Below are 24800 nucleotides of genomic sequence, written 5' to 3' on the forward strand. Positions count from 1 at the left end.
TGCTTATTTTCTCTTTTGTTCATTTATTTAGTGATTTCTTGATGATTTTCTTATTAATTTGAACTTCTAAAAGCACAACATTTTAAAACTATTTCTTCAATTTCCTGCTATTACATTATTCTTTTTCTAAGAAAGTTCTCGTGGGTTTGGAGGTGGGCAGCAGAAGCAAGAACTACAGAACTGCATATGGTTCAATTCATTAATCCTATCTCCTCTTTGCAATTTCTTTTGTCATTCTGTTTTAGATCATGGGTAGGTTGTTACTCAATTTCCTGTTATTTTTTTCTTACGTTTTTCACAGCTCTTCATACTACGCTGTAATTGGCCTTTTTAGATCTCTGTTCCCCCCCGCACCCCCTGCACTAGACTCTGAGATATTCAAGGGCAAGGAGAGTGTGTTACTTATTTAGAAGAGAATAATATTTAATAGATGTTAGATGAACAAATATATTTAATGCTGGTCCACTGGAGGTAATTAAAGGTGGAACTCTGAAGATCCCTCTCCGTACCCTCACACAAAAATTTACTAATTAGTTATCCTAATAACAAATAATCGGTACATTTTTCACTGGTTTCTAATAGCATTCCAGCTACCTGCTTCCATGGCACCATGTACACTCCATCATTGTTTATTTAATACCTGCAGCTGTTTGTTTCATTGTCAAGATTGCCCATTTGTGAGCTAAATGAGCAGATAAAGAAACAAGTAGGGTGTTTTCCTAACAAGGAAATAATACTAAATGCAATTGATCTGTGTTTCTGGTTTTGAAACATCAGTAGCTTCATTATTGCTGTTTTGTACCTTGAAATAGTCCTTCATTTTAGTGCCTTTTTGTAGAGAATATTCCTTAACTTTTTCTCCTATTTTATTTTGCCCAATAAACTTTAGATTTATTTTGTTCACTTCCCAGAAAATTTCTGTTGGTATTTTGATGAAATTTTGTTAAATGTGTAAATTAACTTGTAATGTGTAAATAAAATCTTTACCAATGTTATTCTATTCAGTTAAGAGTTGGTCTCTTCATTTTAGATTTCTCTCTCTCAAAGTATTTTAAATTTTTTGCATAGGTTATAGTAGATCTCATGGTATTTTTCCTGTGTGGATAAATTTTCAAATATGTTTGCATATATATTATAAATATATGCAATATTTTGTTAATTAATATTAGAAAAGTTATATCTTGAATTTCCTACACAAAATATTTCACTTGTGCTTAAGAAACCAGCACTAATTTCTTTTACTTTGTTAATTCTGGCTATTTTTAAAAATTGTATATTTCATGGAATTATTCTACTTTTTATCATAGGGAAAAACATGTTATAAAGTATGCTAGAACATATTTTAAATTTTACATGTGTATCTCAAACTTATTTTTATGTTTTCAATTTTTCCGATCAGTTTTGTCTTAGATATTTATTTTCAATTTTTTTGAGAGGTAAGATTTAGAATTATTTGTCACCTTATATTTATTGTTGATTTTTGTTCTTTTGTTGATTTTTCTGGCATCTTAGGCTGAATGCTTTGTTTATTCATTTCTTCATTGATATGTTTAAATGCTTTTATCATGTCAGAAGTCTGCTTTGGCAAAATTTCATAATTTCTAGTGTTTTTAATTATTAATTCTTAAATAGGTTGGTGTCCTTTCTCAAATCACTGATTAGATTTTCAATTCATGGACGCCTGGGTGGCTCAGCAGTCAAGTGCCTGCCTTTGGCTCAGGGCATGATCTAGGACCAGGGATCGAGTCTCACATTGGGCTCCCTGTGAGGAGACTGCTTCTCCCTCTGCCTATGTCTCTGCCCCTCTCTCTCTCTCTCTCTCTCTCTCTATCATGGATAAATAAAATGTCTTTTAAAAAGAAAAAAAGATTTTCAATTCAGAAATTCCTGAGAATTTTTGGTAACATAAATCATCTATTTCTATGTTCAGAAAACATAGCCTGAGAAGAAAGATTGCTTTAATTATTTTCACTTTGAGATTGTATTTATTTCTTTTATATGATCATGGATGGTCAAAGAGCAGTTGCTTTCTTTGGTGCCACGTGTATGGGAATATGTATATGTTCATTTATTTATGCTTTGCCAAATTGCAAGTTAGAAGATAACAAGTGGTACAAAATTCCCACTACAATTATATTTGTCAATTTTCTTCTTATATTTTGAAGTTGTGGACTTCTGGTTTTTATTACTTGTCTGCTCATTATATAGGTTTAATCCTATATATCAGTAAGACTAATTTCATCATCACATGTTGTTCATCTGAATCTCTCTTAATGTTTTATACCATAAACTCTACTTTAAAAAAAAAAAGATTTTCCTTTTGAGTTGTATGGGTTAATTTTTGCCCAACCTATTTTTAAATGCAACTCTTGACAATGGTACAATAATAGATTAAAACAGACAATTTAGTGTTATAGCTTCTACTTTTGATTATTTATTTCCTAAATTTTGCCACCTCAAAATTGTTACTTCCTATTAAAATATAATTTGGAAGATTCTATTCTCATGTTTTAGATATCCACTTTAAGTTCTAATAAGAGTTATCTTGAAATATCTCACAAGCATTCTATAATCATGTCTGATTACTTGTGCTAGGAAGTTCTGAAGGCTGATCTGCTGTCTGTCCACTAATAGGTCATGAGTCTTCCTTGGGGGCTGTAAATTAATCAACTATAAGTGTTTGATGTTATTGAGGGTAATTAAAATTTGTCATTCCCCAACTAAAATTAACCTGTCATCAGACTTAGAGAAGCTGATTCAAACGTTGTTCACAATGTGTTCATGTCTCTGCACTGTGATCCCTGTTCACTAGCTTTGGGTTCATTTCCTCTGACAAAGCAAGGCTGGGTTATTAAGTAGGTTATGGAATCTCACATCTTTTTTAAAGGAGTCAAGATTGGAGGAAATCTAAAAGTTACTGATTGATATCTATTGGCCACTTAAAAATTGTTTCTTTCAAAGTGAAGGAATAAGGCTCTTTTTAAATTTCTGGTATTTCTTCTGCTAATTATGTGTAAACATTGATGTCAGTTAATTTGACTTATCAGTAACAGCCTATCCCTCTCATAGTGTTTCTTTATTATTTTAGGGACACTTCAACATTTTGTCCATCAATGCATCAGGTCTCTTGAATGGTGATTTCTCTGTTTCATTCTCTTTGATTTAGTTTTTTTTCTGATATAGTCACACTGCCCCCTTCTCCTCCCCCCCCTCCCCAGATAAATTGCACCTTGCCTGGGAATGAAATTTTTATTATAGCTTTTTACCTTGAGGATTCTGTAATACTTCTTTAGTGTCATTCATAATCAGAAGTTAAATTTGATGAGATGTAGCCTACCATGAAAATATGGTTGGGAATGGCCACTGGTTCTATCATGTTCTGGATATGTAAAATTTATCTTAGATTTTCTAGATGATGAAATGACTTACCTACCTTATAACATGAGGATCAATTTAGATGTCATTACTCTTTTACAAATTTTAAAAATGAACAGAAGCATTCTAGGGTCCCGGGTTGATAGGTAAATTGATAAAGCATAGTACAATGTAGAATTATGGAAGAAATCAGAACAAATTAATAGGGAAATTGAGGAAGAATGATCAAGACCACTGAGACAAGGTGATAAGAGAATAGGATCCTGAAGAGGATGATATGCTGGCATAAGGTGGTGCTAGATGGAAGGGCATTCTAGGTGGATGGAATAGTATGTGCAAAAACAGCAGTGTGGAAGGCCAGGAGATGTGAGACGCTCAACAAGGAGGATTGATTGTGATGGGTAGATTAGAGTGGTTCTTTCATGATGCTTTCTTTCATAGATTGTTTCACTCATGACACCATGTAGGGCAGCAATGCTAGGTTATTCTTTGGATGACAATGAAAGCTGATTGGACCAAGAATGGCCCCCTGGCCCAAAGGTGGCTCATCTGTAGGCTGACCAGGAATGCTAAGGTAGCATGATTAAAAATATTTTACCTAAAATTGACCAGTTGGATAGGCATCTTCACTGATTCAGAGAGGGCTGTGGTAAAATGTAGCAAAAGGAACCTATGCAGGTCGTTAGGAGAGCAGCAGAGGCTGGCTGTTTTCCTGACCTCCAAATACTGGGGACTCTTCCCAATTCTAGGCCATGTAGTACCTTAAAATAAGCTCTCTTTTATGAGGCAGCCTGTGTAAATCTCTTCCAGAGAGGCAAAAGTGGCTTAATCAATGTGCCACTGATCAAAGAAATTTGGAAGAGAAGTTAATCTGAAAATTTATTTCTGAGGTAGAGTCAGTAGGAGTGACTGACTTATTAACTGTGAAAGAGGAATTCCCTGAAGAAGTGGACAAGGGTGCTTTCCTTCTTACCAATCATTATTTTTATTAATATATTTTACAAGACTGCAATTGAAATAATATTAAATACAAATTTTTTATACAGAAAGTGTAATAAAGTTAAAATAGTTCCTTGTAGTTCATAGCATTATTGCAATGCTTACAAAATTTTTGCATAGAGTGTGCAAGGATTGATGTTATTTAAAACAAAACAAAACTAAAAATCTCTTTCTCTTACATCACACCCAAACCCAGAGAAAAACAAAACAAACCCAAAAATAACCCAAAGGCTGAACTCAATTGCTTTATGGGAATGGGGTTCCTTTTACAAAATCTCCAAGCAAATGGGACTTCTATGACCTCATCTTTTCTGTTAAAAGCACCAGAATCTGGCTTCTCCAGAAGCATAGCTAGCCAGCACAATGATGGATGTCCTCTACCTTTTCCTTTTAAAACATGCCCTTCTTAAGAGATGTGTTTCTCCTTCTTAGCGTCCTCCAAAAGGGAGAAACTTGATTGAGGATGTGGTTTTTTAAAATTTAAAAAAATTTTTTTTATATATATTTTGAGGATGTGGTTAATGCATAAAAACTCCATTCCCTTACTAAAACACTAGATACGAATTAGGTTAATTTTGTGTCCACCCCAAATTTGGGTGTGCCAGTTCTTCCCTTTATTTTGCTTACTTATCCCCTTCTTACCGGAGAACCTGATTTCTGGCTCTGGTGATATTAGTTCCATAAGGCTCATAAAGGGTACCCATTTCTGATTTGCCACTGGAAGACAGACACCAGTAAACGAAAATTCCTGAATTATCCTAAAACAAGGTTTTGACATTTTTGAGCTTATCCCTTTACTGAGGTTTTATGGGGTGACTGAGCCAGAGGAGCATTATAGGACCCTGGCTGGCACTGGGGCTGTATCTGTTGGGACCAGTGGGAAGCTCTGTTAACTACCCAGTGGATCAGATATGTGCTGTTGCGAAAGCAAGAAAGCAGGATGAACCTCAGTCTCTGTGGCTGTGGTCTCTCAGCATTGGGTGGGGGTAGATGGACAGTAGGACCTTAACAGGGGCACACTGGTTTATAACCTGTTCAGTTGGTCCCTGGATGAGTTAATTCTTCAAAATGCTTTTAGGTCTTTTAACTCTTACATATCAAACCCTAGTCCCTTTGCTCAGAAGATGAAAGTGCTCCAAAGCCACCAAGTTGTAAGGAACTTCAGATGTACTCATCTTCTCCTTTAGTAGTTGGAAAGACACCAACCTCATTGCTGAATCTAGGACACCAGTTAAAATGTATAAGTTCAAGGTTAAAGGGAGCCACTGTTTAGACAAGAATTGGCAAATGGGTCCCATTTCCTACTCCAATCAATTGGTAGTAATGGCCTGAATACTTTGGCAAGAAGAAATCTGGTCATGGAGGCGGGTATGGCCTATTAGTGATGATGGACAAGGTATGGGTATGGGTCTCAAGCCATTATTAGAGCCAAAGTGGCCAGGTTGGGTACTGAATGCATAATGCTAACTGAGTTCTTGCTATTCCTATCTTCTTAAAGGGATAATGGGGACAACAACAGAGATTGAGCTCCCTTCCATTTGATTCTTCCCTTACATTTTGCCACAAATAAAGTTCAGGAAATATGATAACCAAGACCTCACCTAAAATCAGTTATTTGTTCTTTAAGTGAAGAATAGGAGAAGGATGTGTATGTATGCAGAAATGCTGACTTGTTTAGCCCATGCCTATAGATCACTATTATAATTTTCTCTTAAATGTAAGGCTGACAACCTGGGAATCTTTCTACTTGTAAGGACAGGAAGTCTGACTTGATAAGAATCACACACAGAACAAATGAATTACTTTTTTTTTGGGTGGGTGGGGGGGTTCCAGATTCTATTTTTCAGACAAATCACTTATACTTTTACCTAGATATTTCTACTTTAGTACTAGATACTGTCATGGATGAGAGATTACAGAGGGAAGGGAGATGCAAATTCTATAGCCTTATCCACCCAAGAAAGTCTAGTCTAAAAGCCGATAGGAGTCACTTCTCAACAGCTTGAAACATAGTTTGACGTATTGGTGGCTTCATAGATAGTGGGCTGGAATTAGACCCACATTCTAGCTCTGCCATTGTCTAGTTAGTGGCTTTGGACAAGTTTTCTAATCTCTTTAAGCCTCAGTTTCCAAATCTGTAAATTGGAATCCAAAGTAGAAGTTAACTCAAAGGATTGTGTCGAGGGTGAAATAAGTGAATGCATATAAAATACTGAGCATAATGCTTAGCATATAGTGCTTAATGAATACCAGTTAATAAACATTATTAGAAAATGGAATACAGCTTTTGCCATATCTTAAAATGGGCTTCAAGTCCAAGAAAATTGCTTTGATTTTATGTAAAGTTTTGTGGGTGATTCTTTTTTTGGGAGAAGGTTGAGTATTCGGATTCTCAAAAAAAGAACCTATGACTTTCAAATTTAGAATCTCCTGAATTGGATGAATATGGGAACTAACGCACCAATGTCTTCCTTCTCAACAAATAGCATCTCCCTGCCTTAGGACACTCCTTTGCTCTACTGCTCCTGTGTAACCTAACTGATCAGTTGGGAATTTTTCACATTATGGAGTCTGAGCTAACTCTGATTCCACCAACATAACCCAAGCGTAGAAGTAGGCTGTGAAAACATTGGAAGCAGAGGGACTACTAGCCTCATATGTGAAGAGTAAACTTTAGGTAAAACAAATGTTTCCTTTGCCACGTTTGCTGTATTTATCTGACTTCAGCTAGCACTTAGTGATGAAGCCAAACCCCCTCATTCACTACTGAGGGGTCAAGATGCCTAATGAGGCATTTGGGGCTACTCTGGCTTCCCATTTATGTAGACAGGTGGATTTGGACTCTAAAAATACTTCTTGCCTACAGCAAGTTCTTTGTTCTATCCCAATTGTAAAACTCATGGATGTGGAACCGCTATTACCACTTGCTGGGCTGCAATGGAAGAAGAGCAGTTAGCATTGCTGTGGGACAGCTGAGACTATTTAGTGATGGATTTGATACCATCAACACTGTTAGGACATCACACCTTCTATTGCATCAAAGGGCCCCAGATTCTGCAATTGCTTTCTTTTCTCAAAAGAAGATGCTAATTTCTTACTCTGTCAGTATCTATAACAGGAAGTGTATGTGTATCTGTGTGTGTGTGTGGGGGGGGAAGGAATATGGTTAAAACCAAAGCAAATAGCATATATGAGCATGGGTCACCCTAACTAGAGAATTTTTTCACATTTATGCTCTAACAATCAAAACAAGGACTTCCTGCAAATAATGATTTTTCCTTTGCCATTCAGACTTGCCTGAAGAAATTTCAAGGACTCCGTTATGAAGAAAGCTTTTAAGAACCATAGAAATCCCATTGCTTTTGAAAGGGCTAATGTGTGTGGTATGGTGTGCTAGCTGAAGCAGCAGGCTTCAGACTGCTTTATCTCTTATCAGTGGTTTTAGCTTTGTGAATGAGAAATTCAGAGGCAACTGTATAATTTTAAATTCAGATTGCCACAAAGAAAGAGATGCATCTGACATCCCAATGCAGTAGTTTTGACTATTTTAATGGAAATACGTTAGAAGTAGGGGAACCTTCCCCTGAGGAGAAAGTGATGAAAGACCAAAAGAGAGACATTTTTATCTTTGAGATAAAAGGCCTGTTTTCTCAGATTGTTTCTTTTAACTTTTCCCCCCACCTGCTACTGGGGCACCATGCAAATGTATCATTCCAGGAACTGCTTCATTATCCTTTTTTTGCCTAAGATTTCCTGGTGCAGGGGAAAGAGAGCAAACGGTTTTGTTTACAACTTACTTAAATGAGATTCTCCTCTCACAGAGCCTTAAAAAACAAGGATCAGGTGCTTACATGGATCTTTTCACCTATTTCGTTCAAACATCATGCTACCTTTTGCCTAAAATAAACAAAAGCAAGATATTCTCATGTAGTTGCTTCTGTGGAGGGCAGTGTTGCCAATTTAATCCTCTTGGTTGAATCCAGATAAAATGCAAAAGGGCTCTTTAAGTGATGTTGATTAGGTTCTGGTAAGTGGTGGCTGTTTTTATTAAAAAACACAACTTTCTTTTCCGACATATGAACACTCATGCTTACAAAGACTGTCATTACTGATGCTGTTTTAATAATATTGAATAGAAGTATGGATTTAGCAGTAGGGATGTTGACTATAAAGACAAATCTCTGGTAGGAACTTGCCATACTACACAGAGGCAGAGATACTGGAATTCAAAATAGATCTTTTTTTTTTTTCACTCTTGCTACACCAAAGAACAAAGACCAAATTCTTGAAAACAAAATCAAACTGGCATTGATCTCATTTCCCCACTAAACACCTTCATGAAAGACGTTTATTATATTTTTTTCTTCCTACATATTTTAAAATGCTGCTTCCAATATTTCTTTTTTCCCAATATTTATTATTCTTCCAATATTATTTATTGGTCCCACCAACCCTTCAGGCTGGGGAGGGACATAGGAATGGCAAGTGCACTGGAGGTGTAAATAACTGAGTTGATGAATGTCAACAAGACCTGCTTGGTTAAAAATAGTCTCTGGAGGACCATGGAATGGGCATCTTTCTGGAATATGTGATGGTGAAGTGGAAAACCTGTGACATTGCAGAAACAGTCTCTTCAGGAGAAAGATTGTAAATATAAATCATAGGACTTCCATTTCTCTTCTGGTCCTATAAGATGGTGACCAGGGAACCACTTCTCTGTTAAGGGTCTTAAGGAAAAAAAAAAACTCTTGGAGGATCACAGCTTTCCTTTTGCACTAAGTCTCCCCCTGATTCCATCCTCCCTTTTTGCAAGAATCCTGTGAACCTGCATTTCTCAGACAAGTGGATCACTTTTACATGTAACATAAGACTAACCTTTTCTTCTATAGGCAAGTATCTATATTCCTAAGTACACATATACATGTAGGGCTACTCCATGCTACTGTGGAGTTTACTTTCTTTCCAGCTGTGTCCAACACATAGCACAAATGACCTCTTTGTTGGGGCCAGCAAACTTTTCTAGAAAGGTCCAAATAGTATTTTATGCTTTGCAGGCGATGAGGTCTCTGGCACAGTTACCCAACCCTACTGTTAAAGAATGAAATCAGCCACAGACAACGTGGAAATGAATGGATATGTCTGTGTTACAATAAAACTTTATTTACAAAGACTGGTGATGAGCCAGGTTTGGTCTAGGGACCACAGTTTGCTGACCCCTGCTCTAGAGTTAAACTTTAAGCAATCTTTGGTCTATGGTTGCTGGATATACAATGAAAATCATCCAAAGAAACTGACCTAAAGGAAGTTAAAGCCAATTCAAGTTGATAAGATCTATCCCTTGGGTAACAGAGCAATTAGAAAGCCTCATACCAAGTTTCCACCTACAGAGATGCCACCATAAGGGCTTTTGAAAACCTTAGTCATATGCTAGTAGTTTCTTAAGACTGAACTTTTATGACTTATTGAACAGATAACAAATAGTACTGAGGGCTAAACATATTTGGAGATCACTTTTTAATTTTTAAAAATCTGAAGAATATTAGTATACTAGAACTTCTATAAAAGATTCACTTGAACTCTTTTTTACGCCACCTGCTGCTTAATATACTGGAGTGTGATTGTCCAGAATATATTATATATAAAGATTAGAAAGAATCCCAGTTTTTAAAATTAAAGTTTATAGAATTTTAATGTAGATTTCTTTCCCTAGAATTAAAACCTTGTCTCATAACCACTGACCACAGACAAATATTCTAGTTGGAGGAAGTTGGGAGAACAAAACTTTGATTGCATTATACTGAATTCTATAGTCTGAACTGAAATATATAATTTAGACGATGCTAAGTTTCCTGCCTATTATGTGGTATATTACGTGGTCACTTAGCACAAATGAAAATCAGAAGTTTTGATCATGTCTGTCCCTCATAGGTGCTTGATTTCTATTCTTGGTTTGCTATTATTATCTTATTTGTGATCTGATTACCTTGAAGATTAAATTCTGCAAGTGGGATCACCTCGATTTTTTATGGGCATAAAATCACCAAGGTTCTGATCTCAGAATTTCATATGATGATTAGAACAAAATCAGAGGAAAGAGGTTCAGGGAACCTTGTTTTCTTATTATCCATTGATTATGTACTTGAGATGGCAAAATGCAAAGATGGTCTGTCTGCTTAAAAATACTGTGTTAAGGTATTTAGCCATGGAGAGCCTCATAGCTACTACTGTCTGAATGATATGGGGTAGGTGTTCCTTATAGCCAAGGGGGGGGGGGGGCTCTCCTATTTGACAAAACCCTGTATGTAGAACATGCAAATTCTGGCAGTATGATCCTACAGGATATAAATAATACCAATCCAGAGCAACTTGATATCTTCTTAGGGTTTTCCTTTTTAGACTCTAATGTTACAAACTAAGTAGTTTTGCCGTTGAACAACTCAATTCTTCTACATAGGATGCTGAGGAGGAGTGACTGGAGAGAGTATGGGGTCTGGAAGCCAGCAGGGCTGCTGATCAGGCTAGGAAACCTCTTCTCTCTCCAGGGCTCACCCACTCACTCCTAAGTGACTAAGCAACACCCAGCTTGCCTTTATATCCTTTGTATGCAAATCTCAGCCTGATGCTTGAGTGTCCTCTCAAAACTACCAAATCTCTTATTCATTTTCTATGTCAAATCTTCCCCTGCTTGTGAAGTAAGAAAAATTAAAACCTTGAAGAAAAAACAAATGCCATTCAGGCCTACAAATATGACTTCTTTTAGGATTGTGGGGCCAATGCTTGCCAAATGGCATCCAGGACTGTCTAAGCCAGTTATCATTCCATTGGGCTCCTGAGAGTCCATGTCTGTTGGCCACTTGGTTTGTCTATGAGATTTTAAGATGTCCACTCATGACTAAACCATTCCCCTCCAATCACCCAAAATAAACTACAGGTAACAACAAGATAAATAGGATGTGCTTCTCCTTGCTGAGTGCATTGACTTAAGGCATAGGCACATTTCCCCCTCTTTGAACAGAGATGGTGTATCCCCTGTCCCAGCACAAGAGCTGGCCAGGGTGACCCTGGAGCACAATGATGAAGGTGAAGGGATGAGAGGTAGCTGATGGCGGGAACTAGGGAGCTGCTTCCACATATCAGGTAGTGGTGCTGCTGGGCCACGGGAACACTGCGAGTCTGAGAGAGATACGTAACTCAGTTTATGTTACTTTCTAGTGACCATTTCTGGGGGCATGTATTTTAGATTTGTGATTCTTGGGTCACTATTCTTAGAGAAAACATAATGATTTAGTAAAATGAATATCCCAACGAAAAATATATATAAGAAGATTGAAGCCAAAGTTTGTGCATGCCTTTAGAAATAAAAGGCATCTTTAAATTACCTGCAAATCTCAGGAAACATAAAAATTAATTAGGCTTTCCATGCTACTCTTAATTAGGTTTCCATCCCTAAATGGCTTCTCTTGGGATGGGGGTTCCAGTCTTAAGGATTTTGATTGACCTGATCATTTGGGGCTACTGAATAAAGTCAAAAGCGAGGATGGAACAGATCTTGAGCCATTTTTTCCTTTAAACAGAGACCTATCACCCATTTATTCTTTGCCTGTCAGGCCACTGAGTAGCTTCCAGCCAACTGAGAAGCAGCTGTTAGCCTATTTTTGTGCTGATTTACAACTCCTATTTTGACTGTGGGATAATATGTGATTTTGAAGGAAGATAGCAGGCATTGGGTGAGCACTTCAAACTTCACTAATATTCATCCTCCACATTCATCCAACTAACAAAAGCCCCAATACATTTGGCTATGAAGGGAGAACAACCACTTTGAGTTCCTACAGCTGACTTCTATGGCACTGCCCCCATCCCTCAGTTGAAGAGGGGAAAGTTGGCCAGTCTTCCTAAAGCTAAAAATGGAAATGAAATGTCTATTTCAATACGAGAGTCTCAGTGCTTGAGTGTGACTCGGAGATTCCCGCCATCACTGCCCTGTAAATGACACTAAAGTGCAAGATATGCAGCTACTCAAATATATCGGTGAATATTCAGTAAGTGTCTGACACACTGTGTGACTTTGAAGGGAATACTGGGCCTCAATCGGTGTTTTGATTTTATCATGTATGTGGTGGGGTTGACATGGAAATGACAGTGGATATCACAGGGTCACCCATGGTTCCTTTTGTACTGAAACCTCATTTTATACAGAGGATATATATATTTATTTATATATATTTATATATATTTATATCCACCCACACACATACACACACACGTGCACGCACGTGCACACACACACACACACACACACACACAAGGTCTTTGATAGGCTTTCTGTGTTCTAGTAAAAATAGCTGGCAGCCAGTGTCTAAAGCCAAAAACGGCCTTTATGCTACCAGCAACGTCCACTATGGATGGTCTCTCAAAGGCAGACACTTGTGTTTATCTGACAAGTGGAACCAGTTCCTGCCTGGGACAGGAATAATCTCCCATTGGCGCAGACGCAGATCTCGAAGACCTTCTGCCTCGTTCCTGTAGGTGTGTAGGATCCGTGAGGCAGTCTAGGTAGTTGGATTTTCGCAGCATCTAACTTAATCTAAAGAAACCGAATAGGAAGGAAAGACAGTTAGAACCTGCCATTTATTTTCTTGACATTCAGACAGTAGATGTGTGTTCAGCCTAAGTGAGCACCTACCATATGTTGAGTACTCTGGGCACTGGGAATTCAGAGATGAACAGGACAGAGAGTCTCTACCCTGAGGCTTATAATCTACCAAGACAACATTGCACTGGTCTATATGAGCATTGTGCAAAAGTATATCATGTAAGATATGAATTGAGTCCTAGACTGAAATGAATTTGGAAATGCTGGGTTAACCATTTCTTTACTATGGGCCTTCAGACCCCCATCTAGGTCTGAGTGCATGGGATGACTTTAAGAATATGCAGTATTTTCCACTCTTACATGACTCTGAAGATTATAATCAATTTCTCCAGAGTCTGGATTCTGCAAGCTATAATCTGCATAGGTTATGTAGTCACTATTTCAAAATGTGTGTGATTTGTGGCTGTTTGAAGAGAGTGTTTTGATAAATGAATGCTTTATCTGACTAGCTCTTTTAAAACAAATATTGCAAATGCCAAACCAATCAAAAGGTGTGTATTTGGTGCACAGAAGCAGGTGGAGATGGATAATCTCTAAGCAGATATGAAAAGTGGGAAAGAGTTTTGCTTTTAAAAAATGACATTTTCCCCTCTATTTAAAAACTCTTAAATAGAAAAGTTCACTTATGAATGTGATGAAGACATTTTTAAAAGTTTGCAGTTTAATCTAACTTCCTTGGGGGTTTGGCTTACCTTGTCTACACAAATGCAAGCGGCTATTCTATTCACTAAAGTGGGATTATGTCAGGTGGAAGAAGGAATATATGTGCAGTCCTCCATCCTCTTGTTGTTGCCTGCTCTTAACCCTATTTAGGTTTTGTCTTGTTCTGATTTGGGATAACTGTTGGGTCCCACTCTACATTCTCAAAGGAGAAACATACAACATAAGCTTTAAAAATGACTACGAGTAAATTACGTTCAGCTTGTGCCAGATGCATGTGACATACAGCTCAATTAAGCTGGCTACCTAAATCTTGCTTTTGGGTCATGAGAGAGAGAGAGAGAGAGAGAGAGAGAGAGAGAGAGAATGAATTCAGAAATAGCATTCATTTTCATAGCTGTTTGTATAATTCTGGACTTGGAGTATATGCTATTACCTCAGCACTTTACAAATAATGAGTCATAACTCTTATATATTGTGGGTTAGGCTTATAACTGTGCTGTTCAACATATTTGTTCTGGACATAAAACCTTCTGATTGGCTCCTCTTGTTAGAAATGTAGGATCAGATTTGATGCCAAGGGAGTCTGGGAAAGTTGTGGGAAAGGTTGTCTTATTGGAGCTGTAGCTCTCCGGACCTGTGTCCTTTGTACCCTTACCTCTCCATCTTTGGACTCCAGCCTCAGCTCTGTTCTGCAGGTAGCTTCCATGTTGCCAGCTTCTGCATTTATTTCTACTCCTTTTGGGGCCTCCATCACCAAAGACCGGGTTGGGGACTCCAACCTGAAATACATGTAAGATGAGGATTAAAAGTCCCATTTTGCCTTTTTTCTTTTGCAAATTTGAGAGGAAGTTGCTGCTCAAAGCATTGACACAAAATGGCATTTCAGTATTCGATCAGGATCTTTTTTTAGTTTTGCTTTACAAACCTGTCAAGTTTATGAGGGAGGAAGTAACATATCTGGGTTCTATCTTCATTGCACATCGAAAAGATTGTAGGAAAGGTGTTCTAGGATCCTGGCTTCATTTTATCCTACACCTACTCAATTATTGCTTTATTGGTATAATTAACCAAATTCTTACATAAGTTTTGTTTTTTTTTTTTTAGAGTAAGGCGGTCCCAGGTCTCAACTGAGCTTTCTAAAATTGAGAGATAGATATCCCTTCTACTTTGTCAAAAGGAGCAGAATCAGATAGAGATTATAAAAAGAGACCTAGGAGTTAGATAGACCTGACTCAAGCCCTGGGGCTGACACTCTGTGACCCTGGCGAGACTCTTCTTCCCTCCTGTCTTCTTTGCTTTCCAAAATTTCCCGAATCCTCAGTTTTCTCAACTATAAAGTGTCACAAGTGGTGCTTGACACATTGAAAATCATTATATATATTAACTATTATTAATACTGCTGTTACTAGTGTTATTATACCAGCAAATCATAAAGAAATCTTGTGCCCTCTTCAACTAGTTGTCAAAAGAAGAGAGAAACAGATCATTGGTTGTGGAGGGTTAGAGAGGGTAAGGGATTTGACTGTAAAGGAGCAGCATGGGAAGGGGAGGTATAGGTGATAGAACTATTCTGGATCTTGATTGCAGTGGTGGTTACACAACCCTCTGTGTTTGTGAAAACTCACATAACTGTACCACCAAAGAGTAGATTTTATTGTATGTAATTAAGAAAGGGGAGAAGGTGAATCAGCTACACTCCATGTTAATTATGATAGCAAAACAGGATAATATTCTTTAGAAGGGCCTTTGCTTAACTCATTTAATGTGAAAAATATTAACCACCCCCTGAATGGTCTAGATATTAACATTATCATCAAATAGCAGTGGATCAAGATCTTCTCTCTTTACAACAAGAATATCCTAACTTAGGAAGCACAGACCTCAGCATGGTTTTCAAACTGCTCTGACTCAGATGAGTTTCCTGAGTTTTATTTCTGTGTCCCCAGCTTCTAGACACTTAGAACATTAGGGACAACAGCCTCTCTGCCAACTTTTGGCTCCCTGTTCTGCTTCCACCACTTCTTGCAAACCCTTTTGGGTTTCAGTAAGTGGCAGGAACAATGAGCTGACCAGTAGGGACACCACCACCCAGAGATCCTAAGCCCCATCAAAGATGCCAAGAGTCAGGTCTTTCACACTTCTTTATTGATGTCTGCATTCCCCCTACAGTGACCCAACCAGAGTCCTACAGAGGAATGACAGGTCTATAGTCCTGGTGAGAGACAGGCCTGAGCTTCTGTTGAACTTATTCTCTCCTTTCTGACCCCATCCCTTGTGATGGCGAGAATCCCCCTCTCCTACTGGCTCCTCATAAGACCTTCACCACTTTGGTGCTGGGCTAGGGTGGTTCCACCTCTAATTATGACTTACTTAATTTGCATGTGGTTTCTCTCACTAAACAGAGCAATAGAGAGTGATGTCTATGTAGTGCAGTCTTGCCTAGAACCTTCATCCAATCAGTTCAGCTCCTCCTGTGCTCTTGATTCTCTCACTTTTGAAACATGAGGATGCTTTTGTGCCATTTGGTTTCTCTCCTATAAAGTCTGGCTGGCTTACACAGTTATCCAGCATTTTCTAATGGCTTCGGTGTTTACTAGTGTTGATACTTTCCCCCTTACGGCATAAGTATCCCTTCTGGTAATATTTCTGCTCAACTCCAACTTTGTTCACCCCTTCTCAATGGCACTGCTGTCATCCACCCTCCTCAGGTGACAGTCTTCATGCCATCTTCTCCTTCCCCTTGTTCCTTCCCTCTTTTATATGATCAGTTAACTCACAACTTCTCCCTTCTCAGTGTACTAATTCATCTCTAACCTGGACTATATGAGTGCCTCCTTCTCCTTCTTCCTTCTTCCCAGTGTACTTCACACATGAGTCTAGCTCCTGAAGTACATTTTGAATATATCACTTTTTTTCTCAGTAGGTGATGGATGCCACGCCAAGTGCTTTACATGTATTACTTCATTTAAACCTCATAAAAATCCTATGACTCTGGTACTCTTTAGTCTTGATTGTGCACACAAGGTCACAAAGGTGAGAGGCTTGCCCAGGGTTGTACATCTAGTAAAAGGGCAGAGGCAAGATTTGAACCCAGGTTTAGCCAGTATATTGTCCAGTATATCTTATCACTTCCAGAAAAACTGGACTTCTTTCCTAACATATCTTCATGCCATTCTTTGTTGTTAAAGGCCACCTTTTCATGAAATTAGCACCTGTATTTCTGAAACCAGTATCTGTAAATGAGGGTAGGATGATAGTACTGCATACGGCTCAGTGATGACAGTAGGCAATATTTCTCGAAACTTAAACAATTGATGTCAGTGACATCAAATTCAGGATATGGTGAATGTGTTCGTATTTGTTATGTAGCATTTAAACTGAAGGATTCATACAAAAAGATAGCTGAGGTTAAAAAAAAAAAAAGCTTGACACAGAAAAAAAAAATGTCTGGACCTAGGAGAATGTTATCAGGTGAAGCACTTGCATTTCAGATGGACATTAGAATTCACTTTACTTGTATTCATTTCCTAAGGGCTCTGAGATCAGCAGGAGGGCTCCAAGGCTGGAGAACTGGACACAGAATGACTGCTGTCTTCCCTCCCCCCAACCCCCCCCCCCCCCCCTCCAGCCTGGGAACTAGTAGGGAGCCGAGAAAGGGAGCTATGCTGAAACTGTCTCCTATTGTGAAAAATGACAATTTCTTGGAAGCAGAGACAAAAAGGTAACTGCATTCTGTTTCCCAGCCTATCTTAACGTCTTTTGCTGTTAGGCAGACTTAGTAGTTCGTTAAGACAGATACTCTTTACTGTTAATACTAATCTTTCTATTGTGGAAAAAAGCTCCTACAACAGCCCTGTGGGGATAAGGCAGGCAGAGCACTCCTACGATGTCAATTTCTGACCCTAGAGAACCAGTCACAGCACAATGGCTAAAATGCATTGATTGAGACAAAGTGGGAGGAGGCTCCCTTCAGATGTGGGGCAGCTGAGGGTCCTGCTGGCTCTTGGAAAGGACTACTGCTTCCGCTAGAAGAAAGTGCAGCCCTCCTATAGCAGGACTGAAAAGACTCAGAGTGGAAGGATGACCAGGCAGGAGGTCCAGGGCCTGGGCCAGGTCCTTAAGAACAAAAGTTCTCAAGGTGAGCTTCAGAATCCCTGGGAGGGCTTGCTAAAACACAGACTGCTGGCCTCCACCCCTAGAGTTTGGATACAGTAGGCCTAGGGTGGGACCTAAACACTCGGCACTTATGGCAAGTTGAAGCTGCTGGTTCTGGGACCACACTGAGAACCACTGCCCTAAAGAAAAGTCATAATCTCAAGTGCCCACGAAGACTAGATAGGTGCTGGAGGTCAGTGACCCAGAAGGAAGCTGGGAGGAAAACAACAGTCTCTGGACAACAGCACATGGCAAGTGATGGAAATGCTTTCTGCAGGGGGCAGCTTCTATTCTAATCTGGCTGATTACTGATGATCTTTGTCATGTCCTGAGCTCCTTTTTCTCTTTCCACCATTTCCTTTTCTCAAGAGTAACTACTATTATGAAATTTGTGTGGACTGTTTTCTTGCTTTTCTTTATAATATTACTGTAGGTTTGCCTCCTTATACGATATATTAGTTACCATTGCCGGTTTTTGAATTTGACGTATAGAACAATTCCACTTAAGTGTTCTCCATTGACTTCCTCCCCTCAACATTCTATTCCTGAGATGCCTCCATGCTGTAGCACATAGCTGTCATTAATTCAGTCTCCCTGGTGTCCTCTATAGTGATTGGTTCATCCCTTTGTGAGACATGTGGGTTGCTTCCAGGTTTTTGTTTCTATAAACAGTGCATCTATGCACATACTACATGTGGTTCCTGGTGCACACATGTAATTTTCTTTAGGACACATATATGAAGAGTGGAGTTGCTGGCTCCTGGGGTATGTGTAACTGCAGCTTGATTAGATACCAGTAGGGCATAGTAGTGTACTGTATACAGTTCCCACTAGTAGGATATAGAGTTCTGGTTATACTACTTTCTTGCTAGCATTTGATAATGTCTTAGTATGGAACAAGTGTGAAATGGGATGCTATTGTCTTTTAAATTTGCATTTCCCAGATTAGTAATGGAGTTAAGCATCTTTTCATTTGTTTGTAAACCATTTGGGATTCTCCTTCAGTGAAATGTCTTTTGTCCATTTTAATTGTTTTCTATTATTGTTATTTTATGTGTGTGAATAGCAGTACTTTCTATTCTGAAAAATAATTATTTAGCAGGTCTATGTACTTAAAATTTCTTCTTTGAGTCTGTGGTTGTATCTTTTCAGTCTGTGCTCAGTATCTTTTTAAGATCTTAACATTTCTTTTTAAGATTTTTACATTTTAATGGCAAAAAATTTATGATCTTTTCTCGAGGGTGTGAGCTTTCTGTGTCTTACCTGAGCAATCCTTTCCTACATTAATGTCATAAAGATCTAATATACTGTTTTCAAGACTTTCAAGTTTTGCTTTTTTCATTAAGTTTCTAATTCATCAGGTATTACTTTTTGTGAATGGCCTGAGGTTGGGGTCGAAACATATGTTAAATCAATGGGATCATCATGTATTGAAAAGTCCACTTGGCTCTGTCATATGGCATTGCCATATACCTATGGGTCTCTTTGTGGGCTTTCCAGTCTGTTTCACTATTCTTTTATCTATCCCTGTGACAATAAATCATTTTAGCTTACTTGTTACACTTTAAAAAAACATTTAAAGTGTTTTATTTCATAAGGCATGTCCTCTTATCTTGGTCTTCATGAATGTCTTGGCTATTCTTGGTCTTCCACATACATTTAAGAATGAACTTAAATTTTACAAGGAAGCCCTGTATAGAATTTGATTGGATTTATGTTCACTCCATTAACATTGCATCTGTCTCTAGTTACTTATGTTTTCTTCGATGTATTTCAATAAAGTTTAACAATATTCTCTATGTGGGTTTAGCATACTTTTGTGGCTATCCAATATTTTTTGTTGATCTTATAGTCAACATGTAGGTGTAGATTATACTGTTTTTCATATCTTGTGCTGCAGTTGTTCCAAGTCTTTTTTCATAGGCGCTAATTATTTTAATTTATGAAAGTTTTACATCTTTTGATTTCTTATACCTTTCCTTTTTCTTTTCATATTGTACTGTTTAGGACTACCCTATATACTGTTGACTAGAAGTCAAAAAAGTCAAGTTGGTGTCCTGACTTTAAAGGGAAAACTTTGAACAATTTATGTATGATATTTTGTTCTGAGCTTTTTTTAAAAAAATACTTTTTATCAAGATAAGAGAGTTCCCTTTTATTCTTATTTTGCTAATCGTTTCTGTCGTTCATTAATATGAATTTTATCAAGTGATATTTCTCAATATATTAATATGAATTATATTTTCTAATAATCAGTTGTTTTTTTTGCACTAACTGAACATCATTATTACAGAGCATCTTTTCTATTTCTGAAACTATTTAGTATTTTTTAGGCTTTTGTACCTGTGTTCATAAGTGAGTTTATCCTATCATTTTTCTTTTTTTCTTTTTTTATTTGTTTTTAAGTAGGCTTCACACCTTGTGTGGACCCCGGTGCAGGGTTGGAACTCATGAGCCTGAGATCAACACCCAAACTGAGATCAAGAGTAAGATGCTTAACTGACTGAGCCACCCAGGAACCCGTTTTTCTTTCTTAAAATATCTTTGTCAGGTTCCAATGCTTTTCTATATTCTAGAATTTCTTACAGACTAGAATGATTTGTCCCTTGTATATTTAAACTCATTGATAAACCTGAGCATAGAGAGACATCTTTACTTATTTATTTATTTATTTATTTATTTATTTATTTTAGAAAGACATCTTATTTTATTAAAAAAATTACAAGATTATCTAGGTTTTGTGTTTCTTTGTGTATTGGCTTTGGCAAGTTATCATATTTCTTGGTATTTTTCCATTTCATATAAAGACTTAAATTGGTTGGCAAAACTTTTCATAATATCTTCAAGTGCCTTTACATTTGTAGTTATGTATCTCTCGTTCCAAATATTTTTTTTCATGTCTTTTTTCCCCCTTAAACAGTACTGCCAATTATTACTCTTTTCAAAGAACTAACTTTTGGGTTTCTCTTTTTTCTTTTTTTTAATTTCTAGTTCTTGAACAAAACAAGGATAATTCTACAGTTTTCTAAATGTTTTGCCTTTCTTGATTTTTCGTATATGTATCTATGGTTATGCAGGGTTTTCTTTGTGCAGGATCCTAGAAGAGTATTTATGATATGGGTGCAAATATTTTTTAATTTTAGTGAGTTTATCCTATCATTTTTCTTTTTTGTGTGTTTGTTTTTAAGTAGGCTTCACACCTTGTGTGGACCCTGTGGTTTATATGTTTTATAGAGGGGTTTTCCTTAGTTTCTAAATATATAAGATTTTCTAAGATAAATTTCTTGTATATATTTTTTTCATTGGTTTTGAGCTGATAATCTTACAACAGAAAATATTTCCTTCATAAAATCAATTCTTTAAAAAATCAAGACTAGAAAAAAAAAAAAAATCAAGACTAGGTATCTGGCCTAGTATGTGTCAATTCATATAAACATTCATGCCGGTCTGAAAAGAGTGTGTATTATTACAGTTGTTGGTGTTATGTTTTATGTTCATGTCATGGTTATTAATTCAAGATATATATATTTATATTTGAGTAGAACAATTAAACACACATATACCTGTTTGATCTATTAATTACTAAAAGAGATATATATTATTAAATACATAGCAGATTAGAACTATTCTATTTTTCTTATACCATGTAGTTGCCCTCATTTGCCTATTAGTATAGTTGTTCTCACTCTGTTTCTATTAGTTTCAATCCTGTGCATATTTTTTTCATATTTTTATCTTTTTCATACTTTTAAATACCAACTATTCTTTATGGTTATGTTTTAGGTTTTCCCATATAACTGGATTATTATTTCTGATTTTTTTAAGGTAAAATTTATATATAGTGAAATGCATGGGTATTTTTATTTTATTGACAAATAACATTACATATTTAAGGTATACAGTGTGACTTAGAGGGCTCATGTGCTTTTTTATTAATTAAGGTATAGTTAACACACTATGTTACAGTGGTTTCAGGTGTACAACACAGTGATGCCAAGCCTATGTCATGTTATACTTACAAATGTAGTTACCATCTGTCACCATACAACACTGTTAGAACACCACTGACTCTATTTCCTATTCTGTATCTTTCATCTCTGTGAACTATTCATTTCATAACTACTGGATGCCTTTATCTCCTCCTCCCCTTGACCCAGTCTATCCATCCTCCCACTCGTCTGCCCTCTGGCAGCCATCAGTTAGCTGTATTTATGGGTCTGATTTTGCTTTCTGTTTGTTCATTCGTTTTGTTTTTTAGATTCCTCATATACATGAAATCGCATATATGTCTTTCTCTGACTTAACTCACTTGGCATAATACCCTCTAAGTCCATTCATGTCAGAAATGGCAATGTCTCATCCTTTTTTGGTGGCCAAGTCATATTCCACTGTGTATGTGTGTGTATGTATGTGTGCGTGTGCCTGTGTATTACATCTTTTTTATCCATTTATCTATGGATAGATACTTGGGCTGCTTTTATATCTTGGTTATTGTAAATAATGCTGCAATAAACAAAGGGGTGCATTTTCAAATTGGTGTTTTCATTTTCTTTGCATAAATAACCAGTAGTGGAATTACTGGATCATACAGTATTCCTATTTTTAATTTTTTGAGGAACCTTCATACTGTTTTCCACAGGGGCTGTATCAATTTACATTCTTACCAATAGTACATGAGGGTTCCCTTTTCTCGACATCCGTGCCAACAGTTGTTATTTATTGTCATTTTGATAGGTGCAAGGCCATGTCTCATTGTGGTTTTGATTTGTATTTCCCTGATGATTAGCGATGTTGAGTATTTCTCACATGACTGTTGATCATCGGTATGTCTTTTTTAGAATAATGTTTATTCAGGTCCTTTGCTCACTTTTAAAATTGGATTTTTTTGGCTTTTTTTGGTATCGAGTTGTGTAAAGTTATTTATATATTTTAGATATTAACCTCTTATCAGATATATCATTTGCAAATATTTCTCCCACTAAGTTGCCTTTTCATTTTGTTGATGGGTTCCTTTCCTGTACAAAAGCTTTTTAGTTTGATGTAGTCCCAATAGTTTATTTTGTTTTGCTTCTTTTGCATTGAGGAGACATAGTTAGGAAAATGTAAAGGTGATTTCAAGAAAATTACTGCTTATGTTTTCTTCAGGATTTTTATGGTTTCATGTCTCACATTTAGATCTTTAATCTATTTTGAGTTTATTTTTGTGTATGGTGTAAGAAAGTGGTTTAGTTCATTATTGTGCATGAAACTGTCCAGTATTCCCAGCACCATTTATTGAAGAAATTGTCTTTTATCCCATTGTATATTCTTGCCTCCTTTGTCATTGATCAACTGACCATGTAAACATGAATTTACTTTTGGGCTTTCTATTCTTTTCCATTGATCTAAATGTCTATTTTTGTGCCAGTACTATATTGTTTTGAATACTACAGCTTTGTAGTATATCTGAAATTTGGTGATGTAATACTTACAGCTTTGTTATTAAGATTGGTTTGGATATTTGGGGTCTTTTGTGGTTCCATACAAATTTTAGAATTATTTTAGTTCTGTGAAAAATGCTGTTGGTATTTTCATACAGATTGCATCAAATCTGTAGATTGCTTGGGGGCAGTATGGGCATTTTAACAATACTAATTCTTCCAACCCATAAACATAGTATGTCTTTCTCTTTGTGTCATCTTTTACTTTTTCAATTCATTCTTTTGTTTCTTCACTCAAACATATTTATTTTCTTTCTCTGATAATTCTTGTATTGAAAGCTTCCATGGGTCTACATTGGCTGCCTTATTTGCCTGCTTGCTCTTCTGTACATGGTGCCTGATTTGAGTGTTTCCTATTTCTCAACTGTGGGTTTATGTTTTTCTTTATCTGAAAACATTACTTGAGACCTATATTTATGGTGCCTTTTTATCCAGAGAAGATTTGCATTTGTTGCCATCAGTCATTGGTGCTACCACCACCTTTGGCCCAATGTAAACTAATTTCTTTGCTTGAGCTTTTATAACTTCCTAGGTAACATACATTCAGGTTATAAATCAGAGTGAGGGCCAGTTTGGAGTTACCAAACTTTGGAAAAATGTTTTCTTTCTCTTCCTTTCAGTGCTGAGATTCAAAATATGTAACTTCCCTTGCAATCTTATAAGTGGAAGGGTCAGGGTGGAGAAGATTACTTAGGTTGAATTCTATTTTGTCCTTACACTGAGGGTTTGGTACATTGGGATCCAAATTTCATTGTGGGATCTCTAATTAGACTGCTTGCTTCAGGTGGGCCCTGACATGGTTTTGCTCCCATTAAAACTGTAGCTGAATTTCATCTAGTTTATCTAAATCTGTAAAGTTATGGTTGAACTTGATGCCCAGATTACTTCTCTAAACTCCCATGCTATTTTAGCTCTTAGACTCTGAAAAATCCCAAATTTTAGCTCAAAACATTTAAAATATTTTAAAGATATTTTTACATTGTAGTTTTAGTTGTTTTCAGTGGCTGAGCTAGTCAGGGTACTAAGACTACCATCCTATTGCATTAGAGGTCCAAGTTTCTAATTTTTCAAAAGAAGATGGGAATTGAAATTTTATAGTGAAATCACCTCAACTTTAAAACTTGGTAGCTTATTACTATTTGATACTATGAATGTGCCAACTCTTTAAGATCCAGATCTAGTCTAAGGGTTGCCAATTTGCTAGAAAACTGTCTAGAGGTTTACTGATCAATGTTCAATCAGAGAAAGAGAACCTCTGTGAAATACACACACACACACACACACTCTATAGGACTTTAATGTGACTTTCTGTCTTATCCTGGGTCTGAAGTGAGCAGGACAGGCAGTCAGGAAGGGAGGATGCATGTGAGGTGGGGGGAGAGGAAGAGCTGGAACCCACAATGAAGAAGTGATAAGAGACTGTCACAGGTAGCAGTTCAAAGTCTCTGATTCAGTGGAGGAAAAGCTGCTGC

The 24800-nt window shown here is 37.1% G+C and overlaps 1 protein-coding gene across 3 annotated transcripts in view; it reads right to left on the reverse strand.

The window, feature by feature from the left end:
• Positions 1–4336: 4336 nt before the first annotated feature.
• SGCD (sarcoglycan delta) overlaps positions 4337–24800 on the reverse strand; it is a 553266-nt gene continuing 532802 nt past the window's right edge. For all 3 annotated transcript variants that reach the window (XM_072824383.1, XM_072824384.1, XM_072824382.1), the window contains exons 7-8: positions 14349–14472; positions 4337–12961 (exon numbers count right to left, since the gene is read on the reverse strand). In XM_072824383.1, the coding sequence (XP_072680484.1) occupies positions 12788–12961; positions 14349–14472 (298 nt within the window). In that variant the 3' untranslated portion in view covers positions 4337–12787. The remainder of the gene's footprint in view (positions 12962–14348; positions 14473–24800) is intronic.

This window comes from Canis lupus, chromosome 4 (assembly GCF_048164855.1).
Source record: "Canis lupus baileyi chromosome 4, mCanLup2.hap1, whole genome shotgun sequence".
Lineage (NCBI taxonomy): Eukaryota > Metazoa > Chordata > Mammalia > Carnivora > Canidae > Canis > Canis lupus.